The 19,294-nt window shown below is 40.3% G+C and overlaps 1 protein-coding gene across 3 annotated transcripts in view; it reads left to right on the forward strand.

The window, feature by feature from the left end:
• Window positions 1–19,294, forward strand: part of ptprz1a (protein tyrosine phosphatase receptor type Z1a) — a 103,391-nt gene that overhangs the window by 16,039 nt on the left and 68,058 nt on the right. The window contains exon 1 of one of the 3 annotated variants that reach the window (XM_028451835.1): window positions 17,072–17,209. The exons of the other annotated variants lie outside the window; for them this stretch is intronic. Coding sequence (XP_028307636.1) covers window positions 17,197–17,209 — 13 coding nt within the window. The 5' untranslated portion in view covers window positions 17,072–17,196. Of the gene's footprint in view, window positions 1–17,071; window positions 17,210–19,294 lie in introns of those variants that run through there. 3 annotated transcript variants of the gene reach the window in all.

Below are 19,294 nucleotides of genomic sequence, written 5' to 3' on the forward strand. Positions count from 1 at the left end.
CGTCTAGGTCCTTACCGATGGTGGACAGCAGTTTGCACAGGACCTCCAGGGACTGATCGTCATGGTTTTCTAGAAGCTTCATGATACAGTCATGCATGACTACCTCTCTGATCATTTGAAGTTTAAATAACTCGCCGACAAACTTGATATTGCCAACCGAGCGTCTCCTTGCCTTATTTTTAAGATCTTCTAACTCTTCCCGGAGACGCTGCTTCTCCTCCTCCCCAGAGGCCGCTTCCAAGTCTTTTTCTTTCTTCTCAAAGACCTCATTAATGTCTTTGTCTTTTTCAAATTCCTTCTGACATCGGTTTAGAAGGAGCTTGCGAAAATCTGCTTGGCATTCTGGATTTTCTTTGCTTTGGACTTTAAGCCCATTAAGGAAGCTGCACATTTTGGCATAGATCTCTGAAAAGGCTGGTTCAGAGATGGCTTTTTCAAAGGTGAGGTCAATGACATCTTTTAACCTCTCTTCAGTGTCAATGGTCAGCATCTGCACCTGTGTCATGAGCTTCTCAAACTTCTGTGGGGTGAGTTTGTTCAGGATACTGCGGAACTTTTTGAGCAGGTCCTTTGTTTGCTCCGAGTCCCTCTCCTCCTGCTTCTTAAGTTGAGAGCTCCACACTGGTTTGTTGGTTGAGGGTTTCCAGGCTTTCTCTGCCTTGTTCAGCTGCACATGGTCATTAACTGACATGTTAATGATCCTCTTCGGCTCCATTCTCTGCATTGGTTCTTTGCTTCCTCCTCCCATGCCTGGACGTCCAAAGTTTACAAAATGTGGTGTAAAGTCAGGGTAATGGTTTATCTTAGGTTTGCACCAGGGCTCACGTGTGCACTGAGAGTTTCTATTGGCCTTGTGGAGGATGACATCAGGGATGTCAGGGAGACCTGGAGGCTTGATCAAGCTGGCTGGGACAAACTGGAGTTGAAGCAGAAACTCTCGATCATACTTCTTCTTCTCCTTGATGACTGGCTTCCTTTGCTCCTCTTTGGACTGGTTCTCCTTGTCAGGTGTGGTGGGCTGAGGAGAATCTGGTTGAATGTTCTCAGCCTCTAATTGGTCCTCTTTCTCCTTCCAGGTGAGCTCCGCCTCCTCTTGTGCCACACCATTGTTGGGCAGCAATATCTGAGGAGGTGGTGTCGCCTCTCTGGGAGGTGGGGGAGCATCCATACCATCATGAGGACCTGCAGGAACAGGACACTGCTGAGGCGTTGCCATACAGAGTTGGGGGCCATACTCTGCCATGAAGAAAATAGGTCTCTGTGCTGAACGGGGGAAAGGGAACCGTCCCCGTGGGGTCACCAGGTAGACGTGGGGGGGTGCCACTGGTCGAGAGCCGCTGCTGAAATCCTGGCTGTCCCTGTTGTGGTAGAGCTGGCCATGGCTGTAGGGTGGGGGTGCCATAATAAGATGGGCTGCTTTGTTTAGGGGTTCACTCTTTTTCATCAGAATTTAAGCTTTTAAAATACACAAATACTGTTTGTTTAACTTCTATACACTCCAATCAGTGAGAGAGTTTGACTAACCCAACCACTAGCACTAAGAGAAGCTATACTGAAGATATGATATCATTGGTTCTTTTTTTCCTTTGCTGTTGCAGCCATGGCAACCGTTGCACATTTGATTGCAACCCTTCCACATTAGTTGGCTCCTGTTTTCTAACTTTATCATCTGCAAGCTCTTTTTTTGTTTTTTTAAGGACCAAAATTAAAAAGTAAGGATAAATCTTTGTTGCTATTGATTCACCATAGTTTGTGTTTGCAAAATTTGAAACGCTTAAATTGGCTGACGATTTAAAGCGTTTGGCTGAAATTTCCTCTGTTTTTTGGTCTGATCTCATTGGTTTTCTTAAGTTTGTTTGGGTCTGTTGGTTTATATACTAGTTTGGTTTGTATCATATGATTTTTACTTTGTCAAGTGTTCATTGTCTTGGGTCTTAGTTGTGGTTCCTTTGAGTTTGTGTCACTACTGGTCTGTCTGTGCACCTGTTTGGTTGATGGAATTCTCAGGTCATCCACAGGTGCACTAATTAGGCAATGGCTAATCACAGACTGTGTTCAAAGCTACATATTAATGTACTACAGACTATACACTCAATGAGTGTATACTGTCTACTATACTAATAGTGTGATTAGGATGGTGGCCGTTCCCACTGATGTATACTTCCAAGTTTCCCAAGATGCCAAGATTTTAAAGCTACAACAGCCAAAACCTGAAGCACAGAGGCTAAATATCTCTGTTATTTAAAATTTAAATTCAGAACTTTCAAAGTTGGAGAAAAAACAAAGTGATCAAGTAGAACTGGGGTGCCCCATTCCAGTCCTCAAGGGCCGGATTCCTGAGACTTTTAGATGTCTGGGAGATGTGATTTAAAATGTGAAAGTTACAGGCCAAAATGCATGTACACCCATTATAGCGCCACCTAGTGGTGCACATTTTGTTATGGGTGATCTGTAAATTTCATAGCCCTCAATGAAATTTTCAGCTGAAATAAAGGTTTGTTGAATTAAATGTGTTGTAATAAGCCACACCCACTTTGACCAATCACAATTAACTTCGAGATACGGCCCCACGAACGACCAAGGTGATACCCACCAAATTTGGTAAAAAATCGGTCGTGCCATTTAGGAGATATAAATTTCACATATTTGCAGCGCCCCCTAGTGGTGTAAATTATTAAAATTTTGCTCATACCCTTAAAGTCACATGCCAACCAAGGATCTCAAATTTGGTGTTGTTAGCATTTATTTTGACCGAGATATGCAACAGTTATGCATTTTATAGCTCGCGAGGAAACTCACTAAATATTCACGCATATTTTGAGCCAATAAAATTCTTTGCTGAACTTTAGATCAGGTCCAACTGAAGACTCTACTGATTGGACAAAACCCTAAGGAGGAATTTGAAAAAGTAGGTTTTGATGTGTAGTGACTTACAAAGAGCAATGCAAATTCAAACCCATTTGAACCGATGTGAAAAAGCCTCAGCCTGTGCTGCCAAAGCTTCCCTCTGTGTGCTTTAGAGTACAGATATAGGCAGTGTTGGGTGTTACTGTAACAAGATTACAATCTGGAGTAGTTAGTAGTGTAACACGTTATTATGGAAATACTTGTAATGAAATTGTAGTTTCTTACTCCTCCTTACTTTGCCTGTGTGATGTCAGCGTGTGTCACACGAGGCAGAAAAAAATTACTTCAGCTATCTGCATGTGTACAGATAGGACAGTTTTCTAAAGAGAAAATGCATAATTTAATAAGATGACATTTTCTGAAACATTTTGTGGACAGCGCTTATTAACTTCTTAGTAGTTTGGAAGATTAAGATGTGCATTCATCTTGTTTTCTTCTCTGTTTAAAGAGCCTGTCTGCTGGGCTGTTGCTTTCATATGTCTTAAAAGAAACAACACAAACCATGTTGATCAGGGTGGTTTTGCACTGTGTTACAAAATATAGAACTACAATTAGACTTTGGTTATTACTGTATACACTCTACAACAGGGGTGGGCAAACTTTTTGGCTCAGGGGCCACATGGACTTTTAAAAATTGACATACGGGCCAGGTCAGCACCCGATGCATACATACATTCTTCTTCTTCTTGTCTAAAGTTCAAATTTATACAATTTCATAACAAATCAACCATATGCGTTACAGATTTGCAACTTTCACCAAATGTATCCCCAATTCTAAAGAAACGTTTGTACATTTAAGGAGAGACAGGTCTGTTAGTAAAGCAGAGCTTCTCAACGTGTGTGGTGGAGAATAGAGACATGACAGGTTGAAATTTCAATTTCATGCCAATCTTTTTAAAAACCCTTTCTTCATTGACAATAAAGATCATTACTAGGCAAATTTAGAATCCTAAAATGTATCAAAAATTAAAAGATCATTAATTTAAGACTACATTAGATATGCGACTGGGATCAAAATGTAACGTGAAACTAAAATGCAAACATAATGATTTAAGTCAGCATATGAAGTGGAACCAGAAACAAACTTTTATTATCTGATTTAAAACATTTATTTACTTTTTGGTTTTCTTAAGCTTTTTGGCACATATTGCAAACAAAGTGTTGTTGTTTCCTGAATATTTGGACTGCTGTACTTTTACATTTGTTTTTTTATGCAGGTAAATAATTTCATTTAGTTTTTCAGTTTTGATTTATTTCTGAAATGTATTTGCATTATGAAACATGATGATACTTATTCCCCGTTAGTTGATTTCATACTTGTACTGAATTTATTTCTTTTTTTTTTTGGTTTTCTACTGCACTTTTTACATTTGTTTTTTGTTTTTTTTTTAATTCAGATAATGAGTTTCATTTAGTTTTTTTTTATTATGAAATATATTACTTGTTCCCTGTTGGTTCAACACATTTTAACATGTGTTATTTGTCAGAATTATTTGGGGGCAATGGGCACAGGTGGGACTTGAAAGTTCACATAACACAATATATATATATATATATATATATATATATATATATATATATATATATAGTGTGTGTTTGTGTGTGTAAAAGTAACTCAGTTAAATGAAAAGTAGTTGCATGAAAAAACCCTCCAACATAATTTGTTAATATCACAGGTATACAGATGAACTCAAATGCAACGCAGGAAGGAGTAGGCAGAAACTGAAATATCTAAATAAGATTGAATAAATGGGCCCCAAACAAAACAAGAGGATAACTGAAATATTCCCCAATCGGATTTATTTAATAAGTAAGAACACAGATTCACACTTCACAATCAGAGTCAGGAACTCTCAATGTTTTCACAGAGCTTGAAAGTCTCTCTTCACAGGTTGACAATCTAGCATGAGCTGACTGCACTGAGGTAGTATATATAACCTTCCCCGACTTGACGAGGGGAATGAGGAGCAGCTGTGGAGAGCAGGAAAACTGGGCAGGCAGGAAAACATGGACCGGAACAGGCAAAAAGATGTGACAACTGTAACATCGGAACATTGTTTCCCTATATAAAACATTAAAAAGTGTCTCGTCAATGACACTGAATGAGTTAATATGGTCTTGTTCTCTGTCTCGACTCCCAAAAGTCTTGTCTTGGTGCATTCTGGTTTTGGGCAGGTCTTGGTCTCAGATGGTGTGGTCCTTCCATCTGCTCCTCCATTTTTGCCTGTTCTCGGATCTGGTCAATGGTCTTTGGACCCTGGATCACCCGACGAGGCACCCAATTGTTTGTTCTGAGGTCCAGGACATCCTGCATCATGAAGCGGATCCTTGAGGAGGTCTTCCTCTCTTTTATTATTTTCTCCATCTGTTGGAAGCACTGGTCCACACGATGCTTCTGCTTTTTAACGTCTAGGTCCTTACCGATGGTGGACAGCAGTTTGCACAGGACCTCCAGCGACTGATCGTCATGGTTTTCTAGAAGCTTCATGATACAGTCATGCATGACGACCTCTCTGATCATTTGAAGTTTAAATAACTCGCCGACAAACTTGATATTGCCAACCGAGCGTCTCCTTGCCTTATTTTTAAGATCTTCTAACTCTTCCCGGAGACGCTGCTTCTCCTCCTCCCCAGAGGCCGCTTCCAAGTCTTTTTCTTTCTTCTCAAAGACCTCATTAATGTCTTTGTCTTTTTCAAATTCCTTCTGACATCGGTTTAGAAGGAGCTTGCGAAAATCTGCTTGGCATTCTGGATTTTCTTTGCTTTGGACTTTAAGCCCATTAAGGAAGCTGCACATTTTGGCATAGATCTCTGAAAAGGCTGGTTCAGAGATGGCTTTTTCAAAGGTGAGGTCAATGACATCTTTTAACCTCTCTTCAGTGTCAATGGTCAGCATCTGCACCTGTGTCATGAGCTTCTCAAACTTCTGTGGGGTGAGTTTGTTCAGGATACTGCGGAACTTTTTGAGCAAGTCCTTTGTTTGCTCCGAGTCCCTCTCCTCCTGCTTCTTAGGTTGAGAGCTGCACACTGATTTGTTGGTTGAGGGTTTCCAGGCTTTCTCTGCCTTGTTCAGCTGCACGTGGTCATTAACTGACATGTTAATGATCCTCTTCGGCTCCATTCTCTGCAGTGGTTCTCTGCTTCCTCCTCCCATGCCTGGACGTCCAAAGTTTACAAAATGTGGTGTAAAGTCAGGGTAATGGTTTATCTTAGGTTTGCACCAGGGCTCACGTGTGCACTGAGGGTTTCTATTGGCCTTGTGGAGGATGACATCAGGGATGTCAGGGAGACCTGGAGGCTTGATCAAGCTGGCTGGGACAAACTGGAGTTGAAGCAGAAACTCTCGATCATACATCTTCTTCTCCTTGATGACTGGCTTCCTTTGCTCCTCTTTGGACTGGTTCTCCTTGTCAGGTGTGGTGGGCTGAGGAGAATCTGGTTGAATGTTCTCAGCCTCTAATTGGTCCTCTTTCTCCTTCCAGGTGAGCTCCGCCTCCTCTTGTGCCACACCATTGTTGGGCAGCAATATCTGAGGAGGTGTGTGTCGCCTCTCTGGGAGGTGGGGGAGCATCCATACCATCATGAGGACCTGCAGGAACAGGACACTGCTGAGGCGTTGCCATACAGAGTTGGGGGCCATACTCTGCCATGAAGAAAATAGGTCTCTGTGCTGAACGGGGGAAAGGGAACCGTCCCCGTGGGGTCACTAGGTAGACGTGGGGGGGTGCCACTGGTCGAGAGCCGCTGCTGAAATCCTGGCTGTCCCTGTTGTGGTAGAGCTGGCCATGGCTGTAGGGTGGGGGTCCCATCATAAGATGGGCTTGCTTTGTTTAGGGGTTCACTCTTTCTCATCAGAATTTAAGCTTTTAAAATACACAAATACTGTTTGTTTAACTTCTATACACTCCAATCAGTGAGAGAGTTTGACTAACCCAACCACTAGCACTAAGAGAAGCTATACTGAAGATATGATATCATTGGTTCTTTTTTCCTTTGATGTTGCAGCCATGGCAACCGTTGCACATTTGATTGCAACCCTTCCACATTAGTTGGCTCCTGTTTTCTAACTTTATCATCTGCAAGCTCTTTTTTTCTTTTTTTAAGGACCAAAATTAAAAAGTAAGGATAAACCTTTGTTGCTATTGATTCACCATAGTTTGTGTTTGCAAAATTTGAAACGCTTAAATTGGCTGACGATTTAAAGTGTTTGGCTGAAATTTCCTCTGTTTTTTGGTCTGATCTCATTGGTTTTCTTAAGTTTGTTTGGGTCTGTTGGTTTATATTACTAGTTTGGTTTGTATTCATATGATTTTTACTTTGTCAAGTGTTCATTGTCTTGGGTCTTAGTTGTGGTTCCTTTGAGTTTGTGTCACTACTGGTCTGTCTGTGCACCTGTTTGGTTGATGGAATTCTCAGGTCATCCACAGGTGCACTAATTAGGCAATGGCTAATCACAGACTGTGTTCAAAGCTACATATTAATGTACTACAGACTATACACTCAATGAGTGTATACTGTCTACTATACTAATAGTGTGATTAGGATGGTGGCCGTTCCCACTGATGTATACTTCCAAGTTTCCCAAGATGCCAAGATTTTAAAGCTACAACAGCCAAAACCTGAAGCACAGAGGCTAAATATCTCTGTTATTTAAAATTTAAATTCAGAACTTTCAAAGTTGGAGAAAAAACAAAGTGATCAAGTAGAACTGGGGTGCCCCATTCCAGTCCTCAAGGGCCGGATTCCTGAGACTTTAGATGTCTGGGAGATGTGATTTAAAATGTGAAAGTTACAGGCCAAAATGCATGTACACCCATTATAGCGCCACCTAGTGGTGCACATTTTGTTATGGGTGATCTGTAAATTTCATAGCCCTCAATGAAATTTTTCAGCTGAAATAAAGGTTTGTTGAATTAAATGTGTTGTAATAAGCCACACCCACTTTGACCAATCACAATTAACTTCGAGATACGGCCCCACGAACGACCAAGGTGATACCCACCAAATTTGGTAAAAAATCGGTCGTGCCATTTAGGAGATATAAATTTCACATATTTGCAGCGCCCCCTAGTGGTGTAAATTATTAAAATTTTGCTCATACCCTTAAAGTCACATGCCAACCAAGGATCTCAAATTTGGTGTTGTTAGCATTTATTTTGACCGAGATATGCAACAGTTATGCATTTTATAGCTCGCGAGGAAACTCACTAAATATTCACGCATATTTTGAGCCAATAAAATTCTTTGCTGAACTTTAGATCAGGTCCAACTGAAGACTCTACTGATTGGACAAAACCCTAATAGGAGGAATTTGAAAAAGTAGGTTTTTGATGTGTAGTGACTTACAAAGAGCAATGCAAATTCAAACCCATTTGAACCGATGTGAAAAAGCCTCAGCCTGTGCTGCCAAAGCTTCCCTCTGTGTGCTTTAGAGTACAGATATAGGCAGTGTTGGGTGTTACTGTAACAAGATTACAATCTGGAGTAGTTAGTAGTGTAACACGTTATTATGGAAATACTTGTAATGAAATTGTAGTTTCTTACTCCTCCTTACTTTGCCTGTGTGATGTCAGCGTGTGTCACACGAGGCAGAAAAAAATTACTTCAGCTATCTGCATGTGTACAGATAGGACAGTTTTCTAAAGAGAAAATGCATAATTTAATAAGATGACATTTTCTGAAACATTTTGTGGACAGCGCTTATTAACTTCTTAGTAGTTTGGAAGATTAAGATGTGCATTCATCTTGTTTTCTTCTCTGTTTAAAGAGCCTGTCTGCTGGGCTGTTGCTTTCATATGTCTTAAAAGAAACAACATAAACCATGTTGATCAGGGTGGTTTTGCACTGTGTTACAAAATATAGAACTACAATTAGACTTTGGTTATTACAGTATACACTCTACAACAGGGGTGGGCAAACTTTTTGGCTCAGGGGCCACATGGACTTTTAAAAATTGACATACGGGCCAGGTCAGCACCCGATGCATACATACATTCTTCTTCTTCTTGTCTAAAGTTCAAATTTATACAATTTCATAACAAATCAACCATATGCTTTACAGATTTGCAACTTTCACCCAAATGTATCCCCAATTCTAAAGAAACGTTTGTACATTTAAGGAGAGACAGGTCTGTTAGTAAAGCAGAGCTTCTCAACGTGTGTGGTGGAGAATAGAGACATGACAGGTTGAAATTTTCAATTTCATGCCAATCTTTTTAAAAACCCTTTCTTCATTGACAATAAAGATCATTACTAGGCAAATTTAGAATCCTAAAATGTATCAAAAATTAAAAGATCATTAATTTAAGACTACATTAGATATGCGACTGGGATCAAAATGTAACGTGAAACTAAAATGCAAACATAATGATTTAAGTCAGCATATGAAGTGGAACCAGAAACAAACTTTTATTATCTGATTTAAAACATTTATTTACTTTTTGGTTTTCTTAAGCTTTTTGGCACATATTGCAAACAAAGTGTTGTTGTTTCCTGAATATTTGGACTGCTGTACTTTTACATTTGTTTTTTTATGCAGGTAAATAATTTCATTTAGTTTTTCAGTTTTGATTTATTTCTGAAATGTATTTGCATTATGAAACATGATGATACTTATTCCCCGTTAGTTGATTTCATACTTGTACTGAATTTATTTCTTTTTTTTTTTGGTTTTCTACTGCACTTTTTACATTTGTTTTTTGTTTTTTTTTTTAATTCAGATAATGAGTTTCATTTAGTTTTTTTTTATTATGAAATATATTACTTGTTCCCTGTTGGTTCAACACATTTTAACATGTGTTATTTGTCAGAATTATTTGGGGGCAATGGGCACAGGTGGGACTTGAAAGTTCACATAACACAATATATATATATATATATATATATATATATATATATATATATATATATATATATATATATATATATATATATATAGTGTGTGTTTGTGTGTGTAAAAGTAACTCAGTTAAATGAAAAGTAGTTGCATGAAAAAACCCTCCAACATAATTTGTTAATATCACAGGTATACAGATGAACTCAAATGCAACGCAGGAAGGAGTAGGCAGAAACTGAAATATCTAAATAAGATTGAATAAATGGGCCCCAAACAAAACAAGAGGATAACTGAAATATTCCCCAATCGGATTTATTTAATAAGTAAGAACACAGATTCACACTTCACAATCAGAGTCAGGAACTCTCAATGTTTTCACAGAGCTTGAAAGTCTCTCTTCACAGGTTGACAATCTAGCATGAGCTGACTGCACTGAGGTAGTATATATAACCTTCCCCGACTTGACGAGGGAATGAGGAGCAGCTGTGGAGAGCAGGAAAACTGGGCAGGCAGGAAAACATGGACCGGAACAGGCAAAAAGATGTGACAACTGTAACATCGGAACATTGTTTCCCTATATAAAACATTAAAAAGTGTCTCGTCAATGACACTGAATGAGTTAATATGGTCTTGTTCTCTGTCTCGACTCCCAAAAGTCTTGTCTTGGTGCATTCTGGTTTTGGGCAGGTCTTGGTCTCAGATGCTGTGGTCCTTCCATCTGCTCCTCCATTTTTGCCTGTTCTCGGATCTGGTCAATGGTCTTTGGACCCTGGATCACCCGACGAGGCACCCAATTGTTTGTTCTGAGGTCCAGGACATCCTGCATCATGAAGCGGATCCTTGAGGAGGTCTTCCTCTCTTTTATTATTTTCTCCATCTGTTGGAAGCACTGGTCCACACGATGCTTCTGCTTTTTAACGTCTAGGTCCTTACCGATGGTGGACAGCAGTTTGCACAGGACCTCCAGCGACTGATCGTCATGGTTTTCTAGAAGCTTCATGATACAGTCATGCATGACGACCTCTCTGATCATTTGAAGTTTAAATAACTCGCCGACAAACTTGATATTGCCAACCGAGCGTCTCCTTGCCTTATTTTTAAGATCTTCTAACTCTTCCCGGAGACGCTGCTTCTCCTCCTCCCCAGAGGCCGCTTCCAAGTCTTTTTCTTTCTTCTCAAAGACCTCATTAATGTCTTTGTCTTTTTCAAATTCCTTCTGACATCGGTTTAGAAGGAGCTTGCGAAAATCTGCTTGGCATTCTGGATTTTCTTTGCTTTGGACTTTAAGCCCATTAAGGAAGCTGCACATTTTGGCATAGATCTCTGAAAAGGCTGGTTCAGAGATGGCTTTTTCAAAGGTGAGGTCAATGACATCTTTTAACCTCTCTTCAGTGTCAATGGTCAGCATCTGCACCTGTGTCATGAGCTTCTCAAACTTCTGTGGGGTGAGTTTGTTCAGGATACTGCGGAACTTTTTGAGCAAGTCCTTTGTTTGCTCCGAGTCCCTCTCCTCCTGCTTCTTAGGTTGAGAGCTCCACACTGATTTGTTGGTTGAGGGTTTCCAGGCTTTCTCTGCCTTGTTCAGCTGCACGTGGTCATTAACTGACATGTTAATGATCCTCTTCGGCTCCATTCTCTGCAGTGGTTCTCTGCTTCCTCCTCCCATGCCTGGACGTCCAAAGTTTACAAAATGTGGTGTAAAGTCAGGGTAATGGTTTATCTTAGGTTTGCACCAGGGCTCACGTGTGCACTGAGGGTTTCTATTGGCCTTGTGGAGGATGACATCAGGGATGTCAGGGAGACCTGGAGGCTTGATCAAGCTGGCTGGGACAAACTGGAGTTGAAGCAGAAAACTCTCGATCATACATCTTCTTCTCCTTGATGACTGGCTTCCTTTGCTCCTCTTTGGACTGGTTCTCCTTGTCAGGTGTGGTGGGCTGAGGAGAATCTGGTTGAATGTTCTCAGCCTCTAATTGGTCCTCTTTCTCCTTCCAGGTGAGCTCCGCCTCCTCTTGTGCCACACCATTGTTGGGCAGCAATATCTGAGGAGGTGGTGTCGCCTCTCTGGGAGGTGGGGGAGCATCCATACCATCATGAGGACCTGCAGGAACAGGACACTGCTGAGGCGTTGCCATACAGAGTTGGGGGCCATACTCTGCCATGAAGAAAATAGGTCTCTGTGCTGAACGGGGGAAAGGGAACCGTCCCCGTGGGGTCACTAGGTAGACGTGGGGGGGTGCCACTGGTCGAGAGCCGCTGCTGAAATCCTGGCTGTCCCTGTTGTGGTAGAGCTGGCCATGGCTGTAGGGTGGGGGTCCCATCATAAGATGGGCTGCTTTGTTTAGGGGTTCACTCTTTCTCATCAGAATTTAAGCTTTTAAAATACACAAATACTGTTTGTTTAACTTCTATACACTCCAATCAGTGAGAGAGTTTGACTAACCCAACCACTAGCACTAAGAGAAGCTATACTGAAGATATGATATCATTGGTTCTTTTTTCCTTTGATGTTGCAGGCATGGCAACCGTTGCACATTTGATTGCAACCCTTCCACATTAGTTGGCTCCTGTTTTCTAACTTTATCATCTGCAAGCTCTTTTTTTCTTTTTTTAAGGACCAAAATTAAAAAGTAAGGATAAACCTTTGTTGCTATTGATTCACCATAGTTTGTGTTTGCAAAATTTGAAACGCTTAAATTGGCTGACGATTTAAAGTGTTTGGCTGAAATTTCCTCTGTTTTTTGGTCTGATCTCATTGGTTTTCTTAAGTTTGTTTGGGTCTGTTGGTTTATATTACTAGTTTGGTTTGTATTCATATGATTTTTACTTTGTCAAGTGTTCATTGTCTTGGGTCTTAGTTGTGGTTCCTTTGAGTTTGTGTCACTACTGGTCTGTCTGTGCACCTGTTGGTTGATGGAATTCTCAGGTCATCCACAGGTGCACTAATTAGGCAATGGCTAATCACAGACTGTGTTCAAAGCTACATATTAATGTACTACAGACTATACACTCAATGAGTGTATACTGTCTACTATACTAATAGTGTGATTAGGATGGTGGCCGTTCCCACTGATGTATACTTCCAAGTTTCCCAAGATGCATTTTAAAGCTACAACAGCCAAAACCTGAAGCACAGAGGCTAAATATCTCTGTTATTTAAAATTTAAATTCAGAACTTTCAAAGTTGGAGAAAAAACAAAGTGATCAAGTAGAACTGGGGTGCCCCATTCCAGTCCTCAAGGGCCGGATTCCTGAGACTTTTAGATGTCTGGGAGATGTGATTTAAAATGTGAAAGTTACAGGCCAAAATGCATGTACACCCATTATAGCGCCACCTAGTGGTGCACATTTTGTTATGGGTGATCTGTGTGCTCCTATATATGTACCCTGTAAATTTCATAGCCCTCAATGAAATTTTTCAGCTGAAATAAAGGTTTGTTGAATTAAATGTGTTGTAATAAGCCACACCCACTTTGACCAATCACAATTAACTTCGAGATACGGCCCCACGAACGACCAAGGTGATACCCACCAAATTTGGTAAAAAATCGGTCGTGCCATTTAGGAGATATAAATTTCACATATTTTTGCAGCGCCCCCTAGTGGTGTAAATTATTAAAATTTTGCTCATACCCTTACAGTCACATGCCAACCAAGGATCTCAAATTTGGTGTTGTTAGCATTTATTTTGACCGAGATATGCATTTTATAGCTCGCGAGGAAACTCACTAAATATTCACGCATATTTTGAGCCAATAAAATTCTTTGCTGAACTTTAGATCAGGTCCAACTGAAGACTCTACTGATTGGACAAAACCCTAAGGAGGAATTTGAAAAAGTAGGTTTTTGATGTGTAGTGACTTACAAAGAGCAATGCAAATTCAAACCCATTTGAACCGATGTGAAAAAGCCTCAGCCTGTGCTGCCAAAGCTTCCCTCTGTGTGCTTTAGAGTACAGATATAGGCAGTGTTGGGTGTTACTGTAACAAGATTACAATCTGGAGTAGTTAGTAGTGTAACACGTTATTATGGAAATACTTGTAATGAAATTGTAGTTTCTTACTCCTCCTTACTTTGCCTGTGTGATGTCAGCGTGTGTCACACGAGGCAGAAAAAAATTACTTCAGCTATCTGCATGTGTACAGATAGGACAGTTTTCTAAAGAGAAAATGCATAATTTAATAAGATGACATTTTCTGAAAACATTTTGTGGACAGCGCTTATTAACTTCTAGTAGTTTGGAAGATTAAGATGTGCATTCATCTTGTTTTCTTCTCTGTTTAAAGAGCCTGTCTGCTGGGCTGTTGCTTTCATATGTCTTAAAAGAAACAACACAAACCATGTTGATCAGGGTGGTTTTGCACTGTGTTACAAAATATAGAACTACAATTAGACTTTGGTTATTACTGTATACACTCTACAACAGGGGTGGGCAAACTTTTTGGCTCAGGGGCCACATGGACTTTTAAAAATTGACATACGGGCCAGGTCAGCACCCGATGCATACATACATTCTTCTTCTTCTTGTCTAAAGTTCAAATTTATACAATTTCATAACAAATCAACCATATGCGTTACAGATTTGCAACTTTCACCCAAATTTATCCCCAATTCTAAAGAAACATTTGTACATTTAAGGAGAGACAGGTCTGTTAGTAAAGCAGAGCTTCTCAACGTGTGTGGTGGAGAATAGAGACATGACAGGTTGAAATTTTCAATTTCATGCCAATCTTCTTAAAAACCCTTTCTTCATTGACAATAAAGATCATTACTAGGCAAATTTAGAATCCTAAAATGTATCAAAAATTAAAAGATCATTATTTTAAGACTACATTAGATATGCGACTGGGATCAAAATGTAACGTGAAACTAAAATGCAAACATAATGATTTAAGTCAGCATATGAAGTGGAACCAGAAACAAACTTTTATTATCTGATTTAAAACATTTATTTACTTTTTTGTTTTCTTAAGCTTTTTGGCACATATTGCAAACAAAGTGTTGTTGTTTCCTGAATATTTGGACTGCTGTACTTTTACATTTGTTTTTTTATGCAGGTAAATAATTTCATTTAGTTTTTCAGTTTTGATTTATTTCTGAAATGTATTTGCATTATGAAACATGATGATACTTATTCCCCGTTAGTTGATTTCATACTTGTACTGAATTTATTTCTTTTTTTTTTTTGGTTTTCTACTGCACTTTTGTTTTTTGTTTTTTTTTTAAATTCAGATAATGAGTTTCATTTAGTTTTTTTTTTATTATGAAATATTATATTACTTGTTCCCTGTTGGTTCAACACATTTTAACATGTGTTATTTGTCAGAATTATTTGGGGGGCAATGGGCACAGGTGGGACTTGAAAGTTCACATAACACAATATATATATATATATATATATATATATATTGTGTGTGTGTGTAAAAGTAACTCAGTTAAATGAAAAGTATTTGCATGAAAAAACCCTCCAACATAATTTGTTAATATCACAGGTATACAGAAGAACTCAAATGCAACGCAGGAAGGAGTAGGCAGAAACTGAAATATCTAAATAAGATTGAATAAATGGGCCCCAAACAAAACAAGAGGATAACTGAAATATTCCCCAATCGGATTTATTTAATCAATAAGAACACAGATTCACACTTCACAATCAGAGTCAGGAACTCTCAATGTTTTCAGAGCTTGAAAGTCTCTCTTCACAGGTTGACAATCTAGCATGAGCTGACTGCACTGAGGTAGTATTTCTAACCTTCCCCGACTTGACGAGGGAACGAGGAGCAGCTGTGGAGAGCAGGAAAACTGGGCAGGCAGGAAAACATGGACCGGAACAGGCAAAAACATGTGACAACTGGAACATCGGAACATTGTTTCCCTATATAAAACATTAAAAAGTGTCTCGTCAATGACACTGAATGAGTTAATATGGTCTTGTTCTCTGTCTCGACTCCCAAAAGTCTTGTCTTGGTGCATTCTGGTTTTGGGCAGGTCTTGGTCTCAGATGGTGTGGTCCTTCCATCTGCTCCTCCATTTGTGCCTGTTCTCGGATCTGGTCAATGGTCTTTGGACCCTGGATCACCCGACGAGGCACCCAATTGTTTGTTCTGAGGTCCAGGACATCCTGCATCATGAAGCGGATCCTTGAGGAGGTCTTCCTCTCTTTTATTATTTTCTCCATCTGTTGGAAGCACTGGTCCACACGATGCTTCTGCTTTTTAACGTCTAGGTCCTTACCGATGGTGGACAGCAGTTTGCACAGGACCTCCAGCGACTGATCGTCATGGTTTTCTAGAAGCTTCATGATACAGTCATGCATGACGACCTCTCTGATCATTTGAAGTTTAAATAACTCGCCGACAAACTTGATATTGCCAACCGAGCGTCTCCTTGCCTTATTTTTAAGATCTTCTAACTCTTCCCGGAGACGCTGCTTCTCCTCCTCCCCAGAGGCCGCTTCCAAGTCTTTTTCTTTCTTCTCAAAGACCTCATTAATGTCTTGTCTTTTTCAAATTCCTTCTGACATCGGTTTAGAAGGAGCTTGCGAAAATCTGCTTGGCATTCTGGATTTTCTTGCTTTGGACTTTAAGCCCATTAAGGAAGCTGCACATTTGGCATAGATCTCTGAAAAGGCTGGTTCAGAGATGGCTTTTTCAAAGGTGAGGTCAATGACATCTTTTAACCTCTCTTCAGTGTCAATGGTCAGCATCTGCACCTGTGTCATGAGCTTCTCAAACTTCTGTGGGGTGAGTTTGTTCAGGATACTGCGGAACTTTTTGAGCAAGTCCTTTGTTTGCTCCGAGTCCCTCTCCTCCTGCTTCTTAGGTTGAGAGCTCCACACTGATTTGTTGGTTGAGGGTTTCCAGGCTTTTCTCTGCCTTGTTCAGCTGCACGTGGTCATTAACTGACATGTTAATGATCCTCTTCGGCTCCATTCTCTGCAGTGGTTCTCTGCTTCCTCCTCCCATGCCTGGACGTCCAAGTTTACAAAATGTGGTGTAAAGTCAGGGTAATGGTTTATCTTAGGTTTGCACCAGGCTCACGTGTGCACTGAGGGTTTCTATTGGCCTTGTGGAGGATGACATCAGGGATGTCAGGGAGACCTGGAGGCTTGATCAAGCTGGCTGGGACAAACTGGAGTTGAAGCAGAACTCTCGATCATACATCTTCTTCTCCTTGATGACTGGCTTCCTTTGCTCCTCTTTGGACTGGTTCTCCTTGTCAGGTGTGGTGGGCTGAGGAGAATCTGGTTGAATGTTCTCAGCCTCTAATTGGTCCTCTTTCTCCTTCCAGGTGAGCTCCGCCTCCTCTTGTGCCACACCATTGTTGGGCAGCAATATCTGAGGCGTGGTGTCGCCTCTCTGGGAGGTGGGGGAGCATCCATACCATCATGAGGACCTGCAGGAACAGGACACTGCTGAGGCGTTGCCATACAGAGTTGGGGGCCATACTCTGCCATGAAGAAAATAGGTCTCTGTGCTGAACGGGGGAAAGGGAACCGTCCCCGTGGGGTCACTAGGTAGACGTGGGGGGGTGCCACTGGTCGAGAGCCGCTGCTGAAATCCTGGCTGTCCCTGTTGTGGTAGAGCTGGCCATGGCTGTAGGGTGGGGGTCCCATCATAAGATGGGCTGCTTTGTTTAGGGGTTCACTCTTTCTCATCAGAATTTAAGCTTTAAAATACACAAATACTGTTGTTTCACTTCTATACACTCCAATCAGTGAGAGGTTTGACTAACCCAACCACTAGCACTAAGAGAAGCTATACTGAAGATATGATATCATTGGTTCTTTTTTCCTTTGATGTTGCAGGCATGGCAACCGTTGCACATTTGATTGCAACCCTTCCACATTAGTTGGCTCCTGTTTTCTAACTTTCTCATCTGCAAGCTCTTTTTTCTTTTTTAAGGACCAAAATTAAAAAGTAAGGATAAACCTTGTTGCTATTGATTCACCATAGTTTGTGTTTGAAATTTGAAACGCTTAAATTGGCTGACGATTTAAAGTGTTTGGCTGAAATTTCCTCTGTTTTTTGGTCTGATCTCATTGGTTTCTAAGTTTGTTTGGGTCTGTTGGTTTATATTACTAGTTTGGTTTGTATTCCATATGATTTTTACTTTGTAAGTGTTCATTGTCTTGGGTCTTAGTTGTGGTTCCTTTGAGTTTGTGTCACTACTGGTCTGTCTGTGCACCTGTTTGGTTGATGGAATTCTCAGTCATCCACAGGTGCACTAATTAGGCAATGGCTAATCACAGACTGTGTTCAAGCTACATATTAATGTACTACAGACTATACACTCAATGAGTGTATACTGTCTACTATACTACTAGTGTGATTAGGATGGTGGCCGTTCCCACTGATGTATACTTCCAAGTTTCCCAAGATGCATTTTAAAGCTACAACCAGCCAAAAACCTGAAGCACAGAGGCTAAATATCTCTGTTATTTAAAATTTAAATTCAGAACTTCAAAGTTGGAGAAAAAACAAAGTGATCAAGTAGAACTGGGGTGCCCCATTCCAGTTCCTCAAGGGCCGGATTCCTGAGACTTTTAGATGTCTGGGAGATGTGATTTAAATGTGAAAGTTACAGGCCAAAATGCATGTACACCCATTATAGCCACCTAGTGGTGCCATTTTGTTATGGTGATCTGTGTGCTCCTATATATGTACCCTGTAAATTTCATAGCCCTCAATGAAATTTTTCAGCTGAAATAAGGTTTGTTGAATTAAAGTGTTGTAATAAGCCACACCCACTTTGACCAATCACAATTAACTTCGAGATACGGCCCCACGAACGACCAAGGTGATACCCACCAAATTTGGTAAAAAATCGGTCGTGCCATTTAGGAGATATAAATTTCACATATTTTTGCAGCGCCCCCTAGTGGTGTAAATTATTAAAATTTGCTCATACCCTTACAGTCACATGCCAACCAGGATCTCAAATTGGTGTTGTTAGCATTTATTTTGACCGAGATATGCATTTTATAGCTCGCGAGGAAAACTCACTAAATATTCACGCATATTTTGAGCCAATAAAATTCTTTGCTGAACTTTAGAAGGTCCAACTGAAGACTCTACTGATTGGACAAAACCCTAAGGAGGAATTTGAAAAAGTAGGTTTTGATGTGTAGTGACTTACAAAGAGCAATGCAAATTCAAACCCATTTTGAACCGATGTGAAAAAGCCTCAGCCTGTGCTGCCAAAGCTTCCCTCTGTGTGCTTTAGAGTACAGATATAGGCAGTGTTGGGTGTTACTGTAACAAGATTACAATCTGGAGTAGTTAGTAGTGTAACACGTTATTATGGAAATACTTGTAATGAAATTGTAGTTTCTTACTCTCCTTACTTTGCCTTGTGATGTCAGCGTGTGTCACACGAGGCAGAAAAAATTACTTCAGCTATCTGCATGTACAGATAGGACAGTTTTCTAAAGAGAAAATGCATAATTTAAAGATGACATTTCTGAAACATTTTGTGGACAGCGCTTATTAACTTCTTAGTAGTTTGGAAGATTAAGATGTTGCATCATCTTGTTTTCTTCTGTTTAAAGAG

The sequence above is a fragment of the Gouania willdenowi genome, chromosome 6, assembly GCF_900634775.1.
Source record: "Gouania willdenowi chromosome 6, fGouWil2.1, whole genome shotgun sequence".
Classification (NCBI taxonomy): Eukaryota; Metazoa; Chordata; class Actinopteri; order Blenniiformes; family Gobiesocidae; genus Gouania; species Gouania willdenowi.